At 41.4% G+C, this 14,177-nt stretch overlaps 1 protein-coding gene across 1 annotated transcript; it reads right to left on the bottom strand.

The window, feature by feature from the left end:
* Positions 1-4,083: 4,083 nt before the first annotated feature.
* Positions 4,084-14,168, bottom strand: SF3B6 (splicing factor 3b subunit 6). The gene is made up of 4 exons (XM_047853527.1): positions 13,926-14,168; positions 10,640-10,758; positions 4,495-4,633; positions 4,084-4,351 (listed from the first exon to the last, which is right to left on the bottom strand). Exons 1-4 carry the CDS (start codon positions 13,953-13,955, stop codon positions 4,262-4,264), a joined length of 378 nt encoding a protein of 125 aa, XP_047709483.1. The 5' UTR covers positions 13,956-14,168; the 3' UTR covers positions 4,084-4,261.
* Between the last annotated feature and the right edge of the window lie 9 nt (positions 14,169-14,177).

Below are 14,177 nucleotides of genomic sequence, written 5' to 3'. Positions count from 1 at the left end.
ATAAAGGCTCTGTGCTTGACAAATTCCTGTCCATCCTTATTGTAGGAAGGAAGTGCTTTAAGGAATGCCTAAGCCAGTTGCCCTTGGGAAAGAGTGGAAAGGAGACTTCCAAGTAGCCAGGAATGATAATAAACATAATAGCTATGATGTGAGTATTTGTACATGCCGGGCCTTGTTCTATATATATATATATATATTTTTTTTTTTTTAATTTTTAAAAAAAATGTTTATTTATTTTTGAGAGAGACAGAGACAGAATGCAAGTGGGTTAGGGGCAGAGAGAGAGGGAGACACAGAATCCAAAGCAGGCTCCAGGCTCTGAGCTGTAAGCACAGAGCTGGACGCGGGGCTCGAACTCCTGAGCTGTGAGATCATGACCTGAGCCGAAGTTGGACGCTCAGCCGACTGAGCCACCCAGGCGCCCCGATATATTTTTAAATACAGTTGCCACCAACCCTCTAAAAAGCCCTACAGGGTAAGTATTAACTTGCCACTCACCTCACAGGCTCAGAATTCTTCTCTGAATAACTAAAGGAATATATCGTGTTCAAACTGCTAGCAGTCCAGCATAGGATTTGAGCACTTTATGTGACCTTGCAACGTCTGTCTGTTTGGACTTAGAGGAGTTCCTGACCCAGATGGAAAAGAACACTCACTGTGCACCTGAACAAATGAAGGGTGTGTTAGGTCTTGGAGCCATACACTAACTCACGCTGGGAAGTTACTTTTGAAAGGAATGTGTGATTCTGAGCATGTTTTTGTATTTACTGCTTAGTTTCATCTAGATTTGCCCTCCCATTGGGGAATTACTTTGGAGTAGAATGTAGGATTCTGAACTTGTTTTCACATATACTGCTTATTTTCATCTGTATTTACTGTAACTTATGGAAATTCCCACTTATTGCTGGTGGGTTGTGTGTTTGTCAAAGGAGCCTGGGGCAATGTGGTTAGGAGATTTTTCTTTTGACACAGATGAGGAAAGCTCTTAGCCATAGTCAGGGTTATTCTGTCAGGACTTGGAATTAAGATTGAGGAGAGGCTGAGAAGTTAGCAGTACTTATGGAGAAAATGAAGTGAGAAAGGGACTGCTTTACTTTTTTAAGTTTATTTATTTATTTGTGAGAGAGAGAGAGAGAGAGTGTGTGAGTGGGGCAGGCGCAGTGAGAGAGGGAGGCAGAAGATCTGAAGCAGGCTCTGTGCCAACAGCAGAGAGCCCGACATGGGGCTTGAACTCACAAACTGTGAGATCATGACCTGAGCCAAAGGCAGACACTTAACTAACTGAACCACTCAGGTTCCCTGGGGCTGCTTTGTTTTTAATCACCCAGTCTCTGGACTCACTTCTGTTACAGGAGCAGACCAGCCAGAGGGTACTGTACTCCTTCCTTTAGAGTTTCGTTGTTCCTCATTTTCCTTGACGACACAAATGTCTGATAATTTCTCAGAACTTAGCCTTTGAGACATACTCATGTTTTCTGCTGTAACACCAGTAGAATAAAATTAAAAATGGCATCAAGGACCATTTCAGGTGTCCACTATGGAGTCGTATAAGGTCTCAGAGTATTCAGAGCCTAGGTGGTAATGAGAGACACCCACTAAGGGAACAAAAACAAACCAACCAATGCAAGTAACTACTGGCTAGCACCTGAAAAGGATACATTAGGCTTTGCAGGCCTTGCTTTCCTGGCGCTCTTAAAAGATGATGCAGAAAATGATGAGACACCATGCTAATGAGTTTGGACATTGTCCTGTGAAAGCCACTGAAAGTTGTTGGGCAGGAGTGGTGATGAGATCCATGTCATACCAGTTATTTTCAAATTCTTTGTCAACACTTTATCTATCCGTACAAAATCTTTGTCAGAAACTCAAAATTTAACCTGGGTAAACACAAAGCAGCTCTAGCACATATGTGCACGCATGTACACGTGCAGGAACACAATCATCCCGTGTGCTTTTTTTAAATTTATTTTGAGACAGAGAAAGTGCATGTGCAGGGGACAGGCAGAGAGAGCGAGTGAGAGAATCCCAAGCAGGCTCCACGCTGTCAGCGCAGAGCCTGACGCTGGGCTCGATCTCACGAACCGCGAAATCCCAATCTGAGTTGGGACCAAGAGTCGGACGCTTACCTGACTGAGCCATCCAGGCGCCCCACCCCTTGCACTCTTAAAAGCAGTTTGGAAAGCTGAGCCTTCAATGCCTGGTGCAGTGGACTGATTTTAAGTATATCCTCAGCATCAAAGCACACACAGACCTGGCAGAGTAGGTGCTCAATATTTATCTACAGAATTCAAGTTCTTATAACTTAACTGGGACAGGCCACAAAATTGCCAAATAACTGGAATTTTTAAAACTCTTAGCCGTAGGTCATGAAATTCAGCTAACAGATAGACTAATCCAAATGATGGACTGGCCATCATTGTCAATAGAAGCAATTTTCCCTGGTTATTAACTTAAAACAACTGCCCTCGAGGCAAGCCAGTCTGCCATGTAGACACAAGCACACTGTAAGTCTGTTTTCCCCTTACCAAAAAGCCTTTAATGTTATTTATTTTTATGAGAGAGAGAGAGAGCACACAAGATGGGGAGGGGCAGAGACAGAGGGAGACAGCTGATCTGCAGTGGGCTCCAGAGTCCAACATGGGGCTCAAATTCATGAACTGTAAGATCATGGCCTGAGCTGGTCAGATACTTCACCAACTGAGCCACCCAGGCGCCCACCAAAAAGCCTTTTAGAAAATTATTTTACATTAGTAAATACCTAAAGGGGCACCATGCATTACACAAATGATAAGGAATTCATAAAAGCATTCATAAGAAAATTAAAGCTATGGCTCCTTTGTGATCTCCTGCCCTTCTTAGAAATAATTCTTTCTCCTCTTTTATAGTGCTTTCAAAAAGCACTGACATTAGTCAGTAATTAAAAACAAGGGTAATTTCTTCATTTTCAATAGTAGGCTTTGGCAAGACAGTACCCAAAGTATAAAACAGCATATTTTCTTAAAGCTAAATGCATTTAAAAGTAAAGTAGATACTTTTGTACATTTAAATGATTCAGCGCTTATACCCTTCAAACTGATTTGGGGTTATAGTTATATCCAAAACAGTCGGTCCACATTTTTCCATTTAGCCATGCCTAAACTATAAAGAGAAAATTATAGTTATCTTCCAAGCTGCCAAGCTGTGGTGAATGTAAACCATACGATTTCCATGCTGTGGGAGCATATAAGAACAAGCATTAAATACTCCATTTATGGCAAAGATATACTATGAGGGAAGGTCCAAGATATTCACAGACACTTGTTAACCAAAGGGAAAGACTACACAATACAGTCTTAGACATGTAACAACCAACACTACTACCCAAGAAGCTCGCCCTCAGATCTCTAACAATGGGCTGTCACCTGAATGGCCATTTATAGAACTGACTTCTGTTTCAAGGACAGGGTACCCATATTGACAAAGGTGTTAACTGTAAAGCAAGTATTATTCAAATGTATTGGTGTGGTTAATACTGGTTGATGTTACAGCAACTTTTTATGTAAGCATTTTATTCATTCAACCAACACAATGAGCTTTGGTTTCCTTATCTGCAAAATGGAGATACCTATCTTCACTGAGTTGTTAACATTCAATAAATGACAGCACTGTAGAAATTTCCCACGATGGTTAAGCACTGGGCTGGACACCAGAGGCATTAAGAATACAGAAAAGTCTCTGCTCTAAAGAAGCTTGGTCTCGGGGCACCTGGGTGGCTCAGTTGGTTAAGCATCTGACTTCTGCTCAGGTCATGATCTCATAGTTCATGGGTTCAAGCCCCATGTCAGGCTCTGGGCTGACAGCTCAGAGCCTGGAGCCTGCTTCAGATTCTGTGTCTCCCTCCCTCCCTCTCTCTCTCTCTCTCTCTCTCTGCCCCTCTCCCACTTGTGCTCTCCCTCTGTCTCAAAAATAAATAAACATTAAGAAAAAGAGCTTGGTATCTATGACCACCTACCATCAAACAATTCTTGATACGGTTCAACTACGGATTTGTCTTTTTTCTGGGATCAAATAAGAGGGGAAATTTCAAGACAAAACACTGACATGTTTTACAAAAAGCTACAAGTTTATTCACATAATATATTCTAACAGGTATCAAAGTCTCAAGCAGGTTGTTTTGAATCTCAATTAAGAAATCACAACATTCAGTATTAATTTAAAAACAAAAAAAGGGTGATGGTGGTTATTCATGGGTTTTAGTCCAAAATGAAAATGCAGAAAACGTTTATTTTGGTGGATCTGTGTTGATGCCGTATTTCTCCTTGAGAAGCTTCAACTGTTCTTCCTTCTTTTTTGTGTCCATCTTCTGAAATGCCTGAAAATGTGGTAAGCACCAAAGTTAACTTACTGACCTGTAGGTGAAATGAATTTCACCAATAGCACAGCCAGAAAAGATCACACAGTACACTAATTCTTACATGGGCTCCCCAGGTGATGAGGACAGTGACTAATACTTACCCTGTTGGCATTATAGTACAAAACCACCAGGTATCTGTTACAAACATTGAATCCTGAAAGGTGATCACATGCGTTTTTGGCATCAAAGATGTCTTCATAGACCACATAAGCTGTTCCTCTGGTTTCAGGTGTGTTCCCCCTGCAGCGTGAAATCAGACTTAATTAAAATACACATTTACCCGAGTTAGGAAGGACAACGGGTCTGAGGTTGGTGTCGAGAATAACTACCATGACTTCCAGTCTTTGACAAAACCTCAGATGTGAGGCCTTCTGGCCAAGCACCTGTGATTTCATATGTGAGAGCATTCACTGGGGGTTGTGGCTTTCTTTAAGTTTGCTATGGCCAAACCAAGAAAGAAGGATATGGAGATTTCTACAGAAATTACGATTCCATGAAAGATTGTAAAGGGACAAAGAAGACTGGTATCTTGCAGAGTGCAAAGTAATTTTAGAATATAAAGAATTTCTTTGGGTTGAGTTCCATGGAGTTTTGTCACTGACCTGTGTTCCTGAACTATGAAACATGAATACTGGGCTATGGAATAGTTTCTCTTTATAAATAAACTAATAAATACTGTGGGGAAAAAAATTAACCAGAGCATTGATAGCTGAAAAACAACTGTCTTTTAAACCACTAACCAGAGAAGATTAAGGATAGTAAGTGAAGTTTTAAGTATTTTGAGATCAACTTGAACACCATTAGAGGAAATAAACATTATAGATAGGTATGCTGGATAAGCCTACTATTTCTTGAATTGAGGTAATTTTTGTTTTGTTTTGAAGTAAAACAGCTACAGGTTGAACTGCTCTGTCGGGACTACTGCTGCAGCTACCAAAGAACCAGCTTGAAACTGCCACGGTCTTCCGTGTACACTGTTCCAGTCTTTCTTACTTCTCATACTAAGAATCAGTTCCCAGTCTCAAGCTGAAAAGTACTGTACTTAGGGGTGATGGCTCCTATTAGTCAGTCATCAAAGTCTAGAATGAGGTTTTTCTTAGTGTGCATTTACGCAGAACGAAAACTTAAGTTATTTACCACAATTACCCCGTTACTAGTCCCTTGTTTCTAAAGATTTTGATTTTTTACCGCACTATTAGTTTCAATACTCCAAGACAAGCCCGTCTCCATGTTTCTGAGCAGTATTCTACTAAGGTTTACCAAATCCATAAAAATAAAACCTATTTTGTGTCTGTAGAGCAGGGTGGGGTTGGAGGGAAGCCCCTTACGCTATCTAGGAAAACAGACAGCCATTAATCCTTTATGGCTGGGAAAGGATGTTCTCTAATGTCGCGTTAACGTGGTTTCTCCCGCTTAGAAGATTCACTCACTACCTTTCTAAAATGCGGTAGTCAGCTCCCAGCTTTTCATACATACGTTAATAATGTATGCACTTTCATGCATTACACAGCCCTGTCTGGCTCGGGAGAAGGGCTCGGCTTTGGCAGAGACCAGAGGGAGGGCGTGTGCTTATGGCTGGGATTATCTGCCTGCCAGAGGAGAATTCTGGAAGGTCATTGGGAGTGGAAGCTGGACCTTGCTCATGGATTCGGAGCTGCTGCTTGTGTAAGTTTTCCTTGCCACCTCCTCTCTTCACCTCACCAGCTTCCTTCGGCGGGGAGGAAGGGAAGTGTGAAGAGCAACAAACTGCAGGCAGCAGATGGCCATGTGCTTGTCAGTGGGGGCAGTGGGCACAGGTCCCACTCAGCTTATGCTCCCAGTGTGATAAAGATGGACCCTTCCATCTGTGTTCTAGCCACCCAGTGCCAACTGTGGAATACGGTTTAAGACTGTGGGCTGCCTCTCCGTCTGCCATAGTCCCTGCAGAGGGTCAAGAAAAGGTAGCAGGCCATGGGAAGGGGAGGTACCTCTTTAAATGTGACCTAGGATGTGGCTACAGTCTTGGGCCCCGGTCACAGTTTATGCTTCCTATAAAAGGGTTAGGAAGAGATACAGGGTGCTGGGGCGGTGGGAGGGTGCTGGTGTCACTGAATGCTTACGGGCTGTCAGGCTACAGAGGGATTTTGTAATAGTCCTTACTCTCTGGGGATAGTCTTAACAACTTTTGGACCTCTTTAAGTTTTCTTTTTTTTAAGTTTATTTATTTTGAGAAAGAGAGAGAGAGAAAGACGAAAGAGAGAATCCTAAGCAGGCTCTGCACTGTCAGCGCAGAGTCTGATGTGGGGCTCAAATTCACACAAACTCACGCGAGATCAAGGCCTGAGCAGAAATCAAGAGTCAGACGTTTAACCAACTGAGCCACCAGAGTGCCCCTGGACCTTTTTAAAATGAATTTGTTTGTTTGTTTATTTGTAATCTCTACAACCAACGTGCAGAATCACATGCTCTTCCTAGTGAGCCAGACAGGTGCCCCAACTTTTCACTTTTAATTTTTAATAATGCATTAGCTGGGGGGGGGGGGGGGGGGGGGGGGGAAGCAATGCATTAGCTATGAAAGTTGGGGAATACCCAAAGAAAAAAACACTGCTCCAAAGATTTTGCCAAAATGTCTATTTTCCCTTTGGAATAAAAACATAAAAAAACCTTAATATTTTAGTTCTTGCTAACTGGGCAAAGAAGACCTTATATTTCATTTTACTCTCACACCATGCACCCAACAAGTGCTAATGAGCATCTGAAAAGTGGAGGTCTACTTTCTCCCACATATTCTCTCATACATCCTTTCTCCCGGAAGCTAAAAAACAAAACAAAACAAAACAAAACAAAACAAAAGCATCTCTTCCTCTCACATCTTAGGAACTAGAATAGGGATGGGCACTAACCCCATTTTAAAGATTCTCATCTCAAGTGTCCCAGCTCCTAATTAACAACCTAGTATCTTAACCATATTGTAACTTTGAGTTTTAAAAGTATGTACTTATACCTACTGTAGGGTAGGCACTGAGCCAACATTGTTCTCTTGATTGGTGGTAAATCTTAGAGTAGGAATAAGAAAACCTAATCATGTGACAACCTCTCTTGAGCTTCGGTTGCTTCATGTGTCAAATAATGTTATCAGGCTGTATCAGCTGCCCTACACCTTACACATTTTAATAATCGAAAAAGGTAAAAGGTATGAAAGAGCTTTAAAAAGTTCAATGCACCAGGGGCACCTGGGTGGCTCAGTTAAGCATCCAGCTTCAGCTGAGGATATGATCTAGAGGTTCACGAGTTAAAGCCCAGCATCAGGTTCTCTGCTGTCAGCACAGAGCTCTCTTCAGATCCTGTCTCCACCCCTTCCCCGCTCACGCTCTCTCTCTCCCTCTCTCAAAAATGAACATTAAAATTTTTTTCAAAAAAATAGAAGAGAAGCAGTAAAAAGTTCAAAGCATCAAGTGTCTGCTATATACCAGGTAGGCTGATCAATCATCCTAGTTTGCCCAAGACTGTCCAGATTTTGGCACTGAAAGTCCACATCCCAGAAACCATGGTCCTGGGCAAACTGGGAAGGTTGGTCACCCTAGTGCTAGGTGCCAAATATGTGATAAAGCATGAACACAGCTAGGAACAGAAAAACATCTGTTTCTTAATCTATTAATTTAGACCCAAGTTCCTGCACACCAAACTTTTATGAATTTATTCAACAAATATATATTGTGTTCTTGGGGTGCCTAGATGGCTCAGCTGGTTAAGCGCTGGACTCTTTGATTTCAGCTCAGGTCACGATCTCACTGTTCGTGAGTTTGAGCCCCACATCACGCTCTGTGCTGACAGCGTGCAGCCTGCTTGGGATTGTCTCCCTCTCTCTCTGCCCCTCCTCCCCTTGCTCTCTCTCAAAAAAATAAATACAAATTTACAAAACATATACTGTGTTCTTTCTGTATGACAGGCACTGGAAATACAATAGTGAAAAAGACAAGCATCATCCCTCCCTTCAAGGACCTTTATTCAAATGGGAGAAAGATAAAGAAATAATTACAGACAAGAAATCTTATTAAGGAAGCAGACGGAGATGAATGGGAGGACAGGGGATTACTTAAAGCTAGGGTGGTCAGGGTAAACCTCTCTGAGAAGGTGATGATGAGGCTGAGACCTGAAGAATGAGGAGCCAGACAGGAGATGAGCCAGGTGACAATCATTCCAGATGGAGGGAGCAGAGTACAAAGGCCCTGAGCTACTGTGCAGCCTTCTACACATGCCACTGCTTAATTATCTGTCCTTTTACCGTGGCTTTCTGAAACTCTCTCCAATCTCACTGTGGACCATCAATACATTTTATAACACTTTCAAAGTCAAGTACAACCACTTTCTATATTATTCATTTACTTAGATAACTGGGGTGTTTAACATGAATCAGGCACAACAGCTGTCAACACAAAATGAAAAGAATATATATGGTACCTGCCCTAGAGGAGCTCACAGGCTGGCAGAAGAGACCAGGAAATACACAGGCAACAACAAAATCACCTGTTAGGAGATGTTCACAGAAGGTGCTGTGGGAGCATAGAGAGGGGTGGCTAACATACACGAGAAGGAAATACTCCATGACAAAGTGCTTTCACAGGAATGATCTAATTTGATCCTTACTAGAATTCCTTTAAGAACACAGGTTAGGAAGATTGTGTTTCATAAGTAATTGAAGCTCAGAGGGGTTAAATATTTTGCCCAGTTATACGCAACTAGCAAATGTCCAGCTAGTATCTGAACTTAGGTCTTACAACCAATTCAGTAAATTTATCATACTGCCTCCATGTTAAAAACTGAAAGGCACTAGATTACCTTACATGTGAGGGTAAGAAAACCAAAAAGTGGGACACCTTGTCCAGGGTCACAGGGCCTGAAGCAGAATCTTGTTTCCTGACCTCCAAGTCAGGGGATCTTCTGTATGACATTCTTATATGTCTAGGACAGGGTTTCTTAACCTAGGTTTCATGTACCCCCTGAAATCATATGCAAAATTTTGTATTCTTCTGTAGAAAGGGTCCAAAGCTTTCACCAAATATCCAGAGGACTGAGACTTCCTAAAGAGAATGGCTAGTCTATAACACTTCATTTCTATCCCTACTTGAGTACCAATGATGATGTATTGCTAGCACTTGGTTTACTTTCTGGAGGGACAGTGATCATTTCAAAGGACAGTCCTCAAGATCTCAAAGAGTTCTTAAAAAAAAAAAAAAGAAAGGAAAGAAAAAAATCTCACAGAATGTTAAAAGCCAAGAAGAAGCTCTCAGGTCATTAAGGAAAATTTATTAAGAAAGAGATAGTCAGGGGTGCCTGGCTGGCTCAGTCAGGGGGGAGCATGAGACTCTTGATATAAGGATCATGCTGAGTGTACAGATTACTAAAAAATAAAGAAATAAACTTAAGGAAAAAAAATAAAAAGAAATCCTTCCAAATGGACTCTTAGGTAAGTAGAATGTCAGTGGCTATGAATCTGAGTAGTGTCAATATTCAGTTTAGAATCAGAAGTTTTATCACTAAATAGCTGTGTGAATCTAGAAAGGTACTTGTACTCTATGGGCCTCAAAATAGTCTCACCTGTGAAACAGAGTATCAACTCCACACAGGGCTGTAGTACTGGTCATGGAAATAAAAGCACCTGTTACAATAAATGGCATTTTGTAGATGTTCAATAAATACCATTTGAAGATAGGAACACCAATTTTTAGATTAAAACACGAAATCGTGTTGCAATTATTCTCCCCTCTTTTAAATCTTCAATAGAAAAAAATAAATAAATTTCAACAGAAAGCTATAGCTGAAAAAGAAAAAAGAGAGCTGTAGTTGAAAAAAAAATCATTTTTTTCAGTTACTTGTTACTTAGTTTATTCAGAAATTCTGAGTAAAGGAGACACCAAAGCAAATTAGAGTTAATGGACATAAAAAAACAGAGTATTGTATCTGACTTTACAAATAATAGTTACGCTATTATGTTAGTTCTTTCTTTTCCCACCCATTCCCCTGAAACCATTCATTACTGCTTCAAGCCTTCTCTAATTTCACTACTATCTTTGGCTCTCACTGAGCTGGATCAGGAGGGTCTCATGTTTTTCCATACAAAATAAATAAATAAATAAATAAATCTCATTTCTCAGATTCCAATCTATTTAGTCTCTAGGCTCTTGGTTAGACCCTGTTGTCAGCTATAATTGAGATTATACAATCATTTTCCTGAAATGACATTTCAAAAGTCTCAGTAAGACTCACACTCGAATTTGACGAATAGGTCCATATTTTCCAAATATATCATACATTTCTTCAGCTGTGATTTTGTACGGCAAATTTCTTATGTATAAAATCCGATTTACTTCAGGTGGAAGTCGAATCTAAAATGAGAAATACGTACTATTATTGTAATCAGGGGCAGGAGTGCTACCACCTAAAATAAACTTCTCATAATTATAAATTGTCACAGTAAAACAAAAACACAACAAAAAAACATAATAGTCAAGAATAAGAATTATTAAAAAATAATAAGAATTATAATCTGAAAATAGCATGCTTTTCAGAAAATCAACTGGGCTGTAGTTTTAGGGAGTACGGTTTCAGGCAGTGCAGTTAAACACGGATTTCCAACCTCATTTAAAAGTCCACAATGCCTTAGACACATAGCGGAATGAAGGGAACTCTTCCTGTTTCTTATACAATAAAACTCCCACTGATGACTCTTATCTGGTCTTTTTAAGAACCTGTTACATTAATGATGTCTTCTCCCTCTTGAATTTAGTGTTCCCTTCAGTATGACCTTCTTCTATTCCTCCAATGAGCAGCTGCTTATGTCCTGACAACTGTTACACAAAACTAAATACTTATTTGGATCCCTCGTTGTTCATTCATCAATATTTACTGAGCACCTTCCTTTTGTATATACCAGGCTAGGTATTAGGATTAAACAGTGAAGGAAAAAAGACAAGGTTTCTGCCTTCCCTGAACTTATTAGCTCTCTACTTATTATCCTATTTTGTTTTTTTTCCCCTCCCAGTCAAGCATCTGGAAAGATAAAGTTTATACTCACTACTTCATATTCTTTCCTTCACTGATACACATCAACGTACCACAACCTAGCTTCCACCCCAGCACTATGACGAAATGCTCTTATTCACTAAGACCTCTTCACTGCAGTGTTCAATTCTCATCACACTTAACTTCTCTGGGGCTTCTGACACTGTTGACTATTACTTTCTTGACAACAATGACACTATTTCCTTGGCTTCCCCCTAACTGTCTGGCTAGTTCTTCTCATTCTTGTCATTAACATATGCTCTTCAACAGAATTTTACTTTTAGACTTTTCTTTTAAGTTTATTTATTTATTTATGGGGGGGGGTGGCAGAGAGAGAGGGAGAGAGAATTGCAAGCAGGCTCCGCACTATCAGCATAGAGCCCCTGAACCACGAGGTCATGACCTGAAATGAAATCAAGTCGAACACTTAACCGACTCGGCCACCCGGGCACCCCCAGACTTTTCTTTACCTTTGTATACTGTCCTTAAGTCCACATTCTCTTTGGTCTCTTAACGACAACACATGGCTTCCACAGTAAGTGGATGACTCTTCAATATAAATCTCCCATCCAGGGTTCACTCCTGTGTTATTAACATATTCAACTACACATTGGATATTAATTTGCTCAAAACTATTAAGCTGGCAACTATTTCAGACATTAAACTAAGTGCTGTATAAAAGGAAAAAGAGAAGGGGCACTGGGTGGCTCAATCGGTTAAGCAGTGGACTTTGGCTCAGGTCATGATCTCAAGGTTCGTGAGTTCAAACCCCACATCAGGCTCTCTGCTGTCAGCACAGAGGCTGCTTTGGATCCTGTCTCCTCTCTCTGCCCCTCCCGTGCTGGTTCCCCCATCCCTCCTCTAAATAAATAAATAAATAAACTTAAAAAAAAAAAAAAAAAGAAAAAGAAGATACTGCTTCCTTGCCCTCAAACTAGTAGTAGTGACAAATGGTCAACAAATAAGTATAATAAAGTTTCAGATTTAAAATTCAAGACTGCCTTCAAATAGACAATCAGCACTGCCAATTATAATACACGTCTCTAATACATCTGCTTTCTCACTCTGTAAGACACTGTATCACACTTACTCTTTTCTCCTCAAGCCTTACCACCACCACTCCTTCTAACATTTGAGTTGGGCTGTAACCTCTTCCCTGCCCCTCTCAGGAGATGATCTTGGCTCTTCCTTATTGAAAAAATATATGACTAAATGGTAAGTACCTTATAGTCATATCACTAAACCCATCAATCTAAATTCATCCATATCCACCCCTCTCCCTCTCATTATTATGCCAACCTTCATCTATTCAAAACCTTAACTCCTGAACTTACTTCATCTTTCTCCCACATCATGTTTCCCCCACACTACTGAATCATTCTCTCTGGCATGCAAATACACCTGGTATCACGCATCTTTTTTTTTTTTTTTTCAACATTTATTTATTTTTGGGACAGAGAGAGACAGAGCATGAACGGGGGAGGGGCAGAGAGAGAGGGAGACACAGAATCGGAAACAGGCTCCAGGCTCTGAGCCATCAGCCCAGAGCCTGACGTGGGGCTCGAACTCACGGACCGCGAGATCGTGACCTGGCTGAAGTCGGACGCTGAACCGACTGCGCCACCCAGGCGCCCCTCCTCGTATCACACATCTTGAAAGAGAGAAGATATCAACCATCATCCAATCTCTCTGCTTCCTATTGACATGAAAACTTGTGGAAACAGCTGTCTCCATTTTCTTAACTTTCATCCCACTGCAACCAACCTTTCATCCGCTAAGATGATCATCAAGGTTACCAAAATTCTGCATCTCACCGTATCTAATTATGTCTTCATTACACTATATCTCTCAGCCTTATGGCTGACCTACCATCTCCCTGGGACTATTTTTCTTAGGTTTCCATATAACACCCCTTTCTTTAACAGAATGTAAACAGAAGAACGCTTTTATTCACTGTTGTATCCACAATGTGTAGACTATGTCAGGCACAAAGTAGGTATTCAATAAATATAACTTCTCAGTTGTTTCTTATCTCGCAGTTTTGGTATATAGTCGGTGCTCAAAAACACTGAGTTAAAACATTAATCAAGGATCCACAAAGCTCCATGACTTGAGGAGAATCCCAGGCTCTGGTTGCCTGTGAGCTATTAGGTTATTTACTGGAGACTCGTCTGTGCTTTTGACTTTTGGGTGAAGATCCTGTCGTCAGTTCGCAGGTGCAGATCAAGCAACAAAGGCTGTAGGATTAACACTATCGCTGACACCAGAAGAAGAGACCGAGAGAACTCTCAAAAGGAGTGGACGCGGAAACGTGGCTCAGGGAGCATATCCGTAAGGATGGGGCTAAGATGGAACCCCCAGTGATAAGATAGCAAATTGTGGGCTACCCTGGCCCGGGGACCGAGGAAGGGCAAGATACACAGCGCCACGCCGTTGAGAAAGTCCAACAGCGAAGTCCTCCCCCTCTTTGGCAGAAGGCCCCGATACTCACGTTCGCCCTCTTGGCCGCTTGCATCGCCATCTTGGCGGGCTGATAAGGTTACCGCAGCAGACACTGGAATTCCTCCGGACACCCCCGGAGCTGCTCTGCAAGACCCCAACACCGCGTCAAACACAGGACACCAACATCCACCACCGGAAGCTCCAAAACACGCCGGAATATCGCCGTCTCACGCCGAGACGTGCTTACGTAATATCCCCTTTCGAAAAGACTCCGGGGCAAAACGAGCCTGAGATGACAAAG

This window comes from Prionailurus viverrinus, chromosome A3 (genome assembly GCF_022837055.1).
Source record: "Prionailurus viverrinus isolate Anna chromosome A3, UM_Priviv_1.0, whole genome shotgun sequence".
Taxonomy (NCBI): Eukaryota; Metazoa; Chordata; class Mammalia; order Carnivora; family Felidae; genus Prionailurus; species Prionailurus viverrinus.
Note: the sequence above shows the minus strand (reverse complement) of the source record. Positions and strands in the feature narration are given on the sequence as shown.

What these genes read in the sequence shown, in the direction of transcription:
- SF3B6 (XM_047853527.1), bottom strand. Translation starts at nt 13,955, where the DNA reads ATGGCGATGCAAGCGGCCAAGAGGGCGAAC. An exon ending in AAGCGGCCAAGAGGGCGAAC is followed by an intron (nt 10,759 to 13,925) that starts GTGAGTATCGGG and finishes TTCTCATTTTAG; the next exon opens with ATTCGACTTCCACCTGAAGT. An exon ending in CCTATTCGTCAAATTCGAGT is followed by an intron (nt 4,634 to 10,639) that starts GTGAGTCTTACT and finishes TTCACGCTGCAG; the next exon opens with GGGGAACACACCTGAAACCA.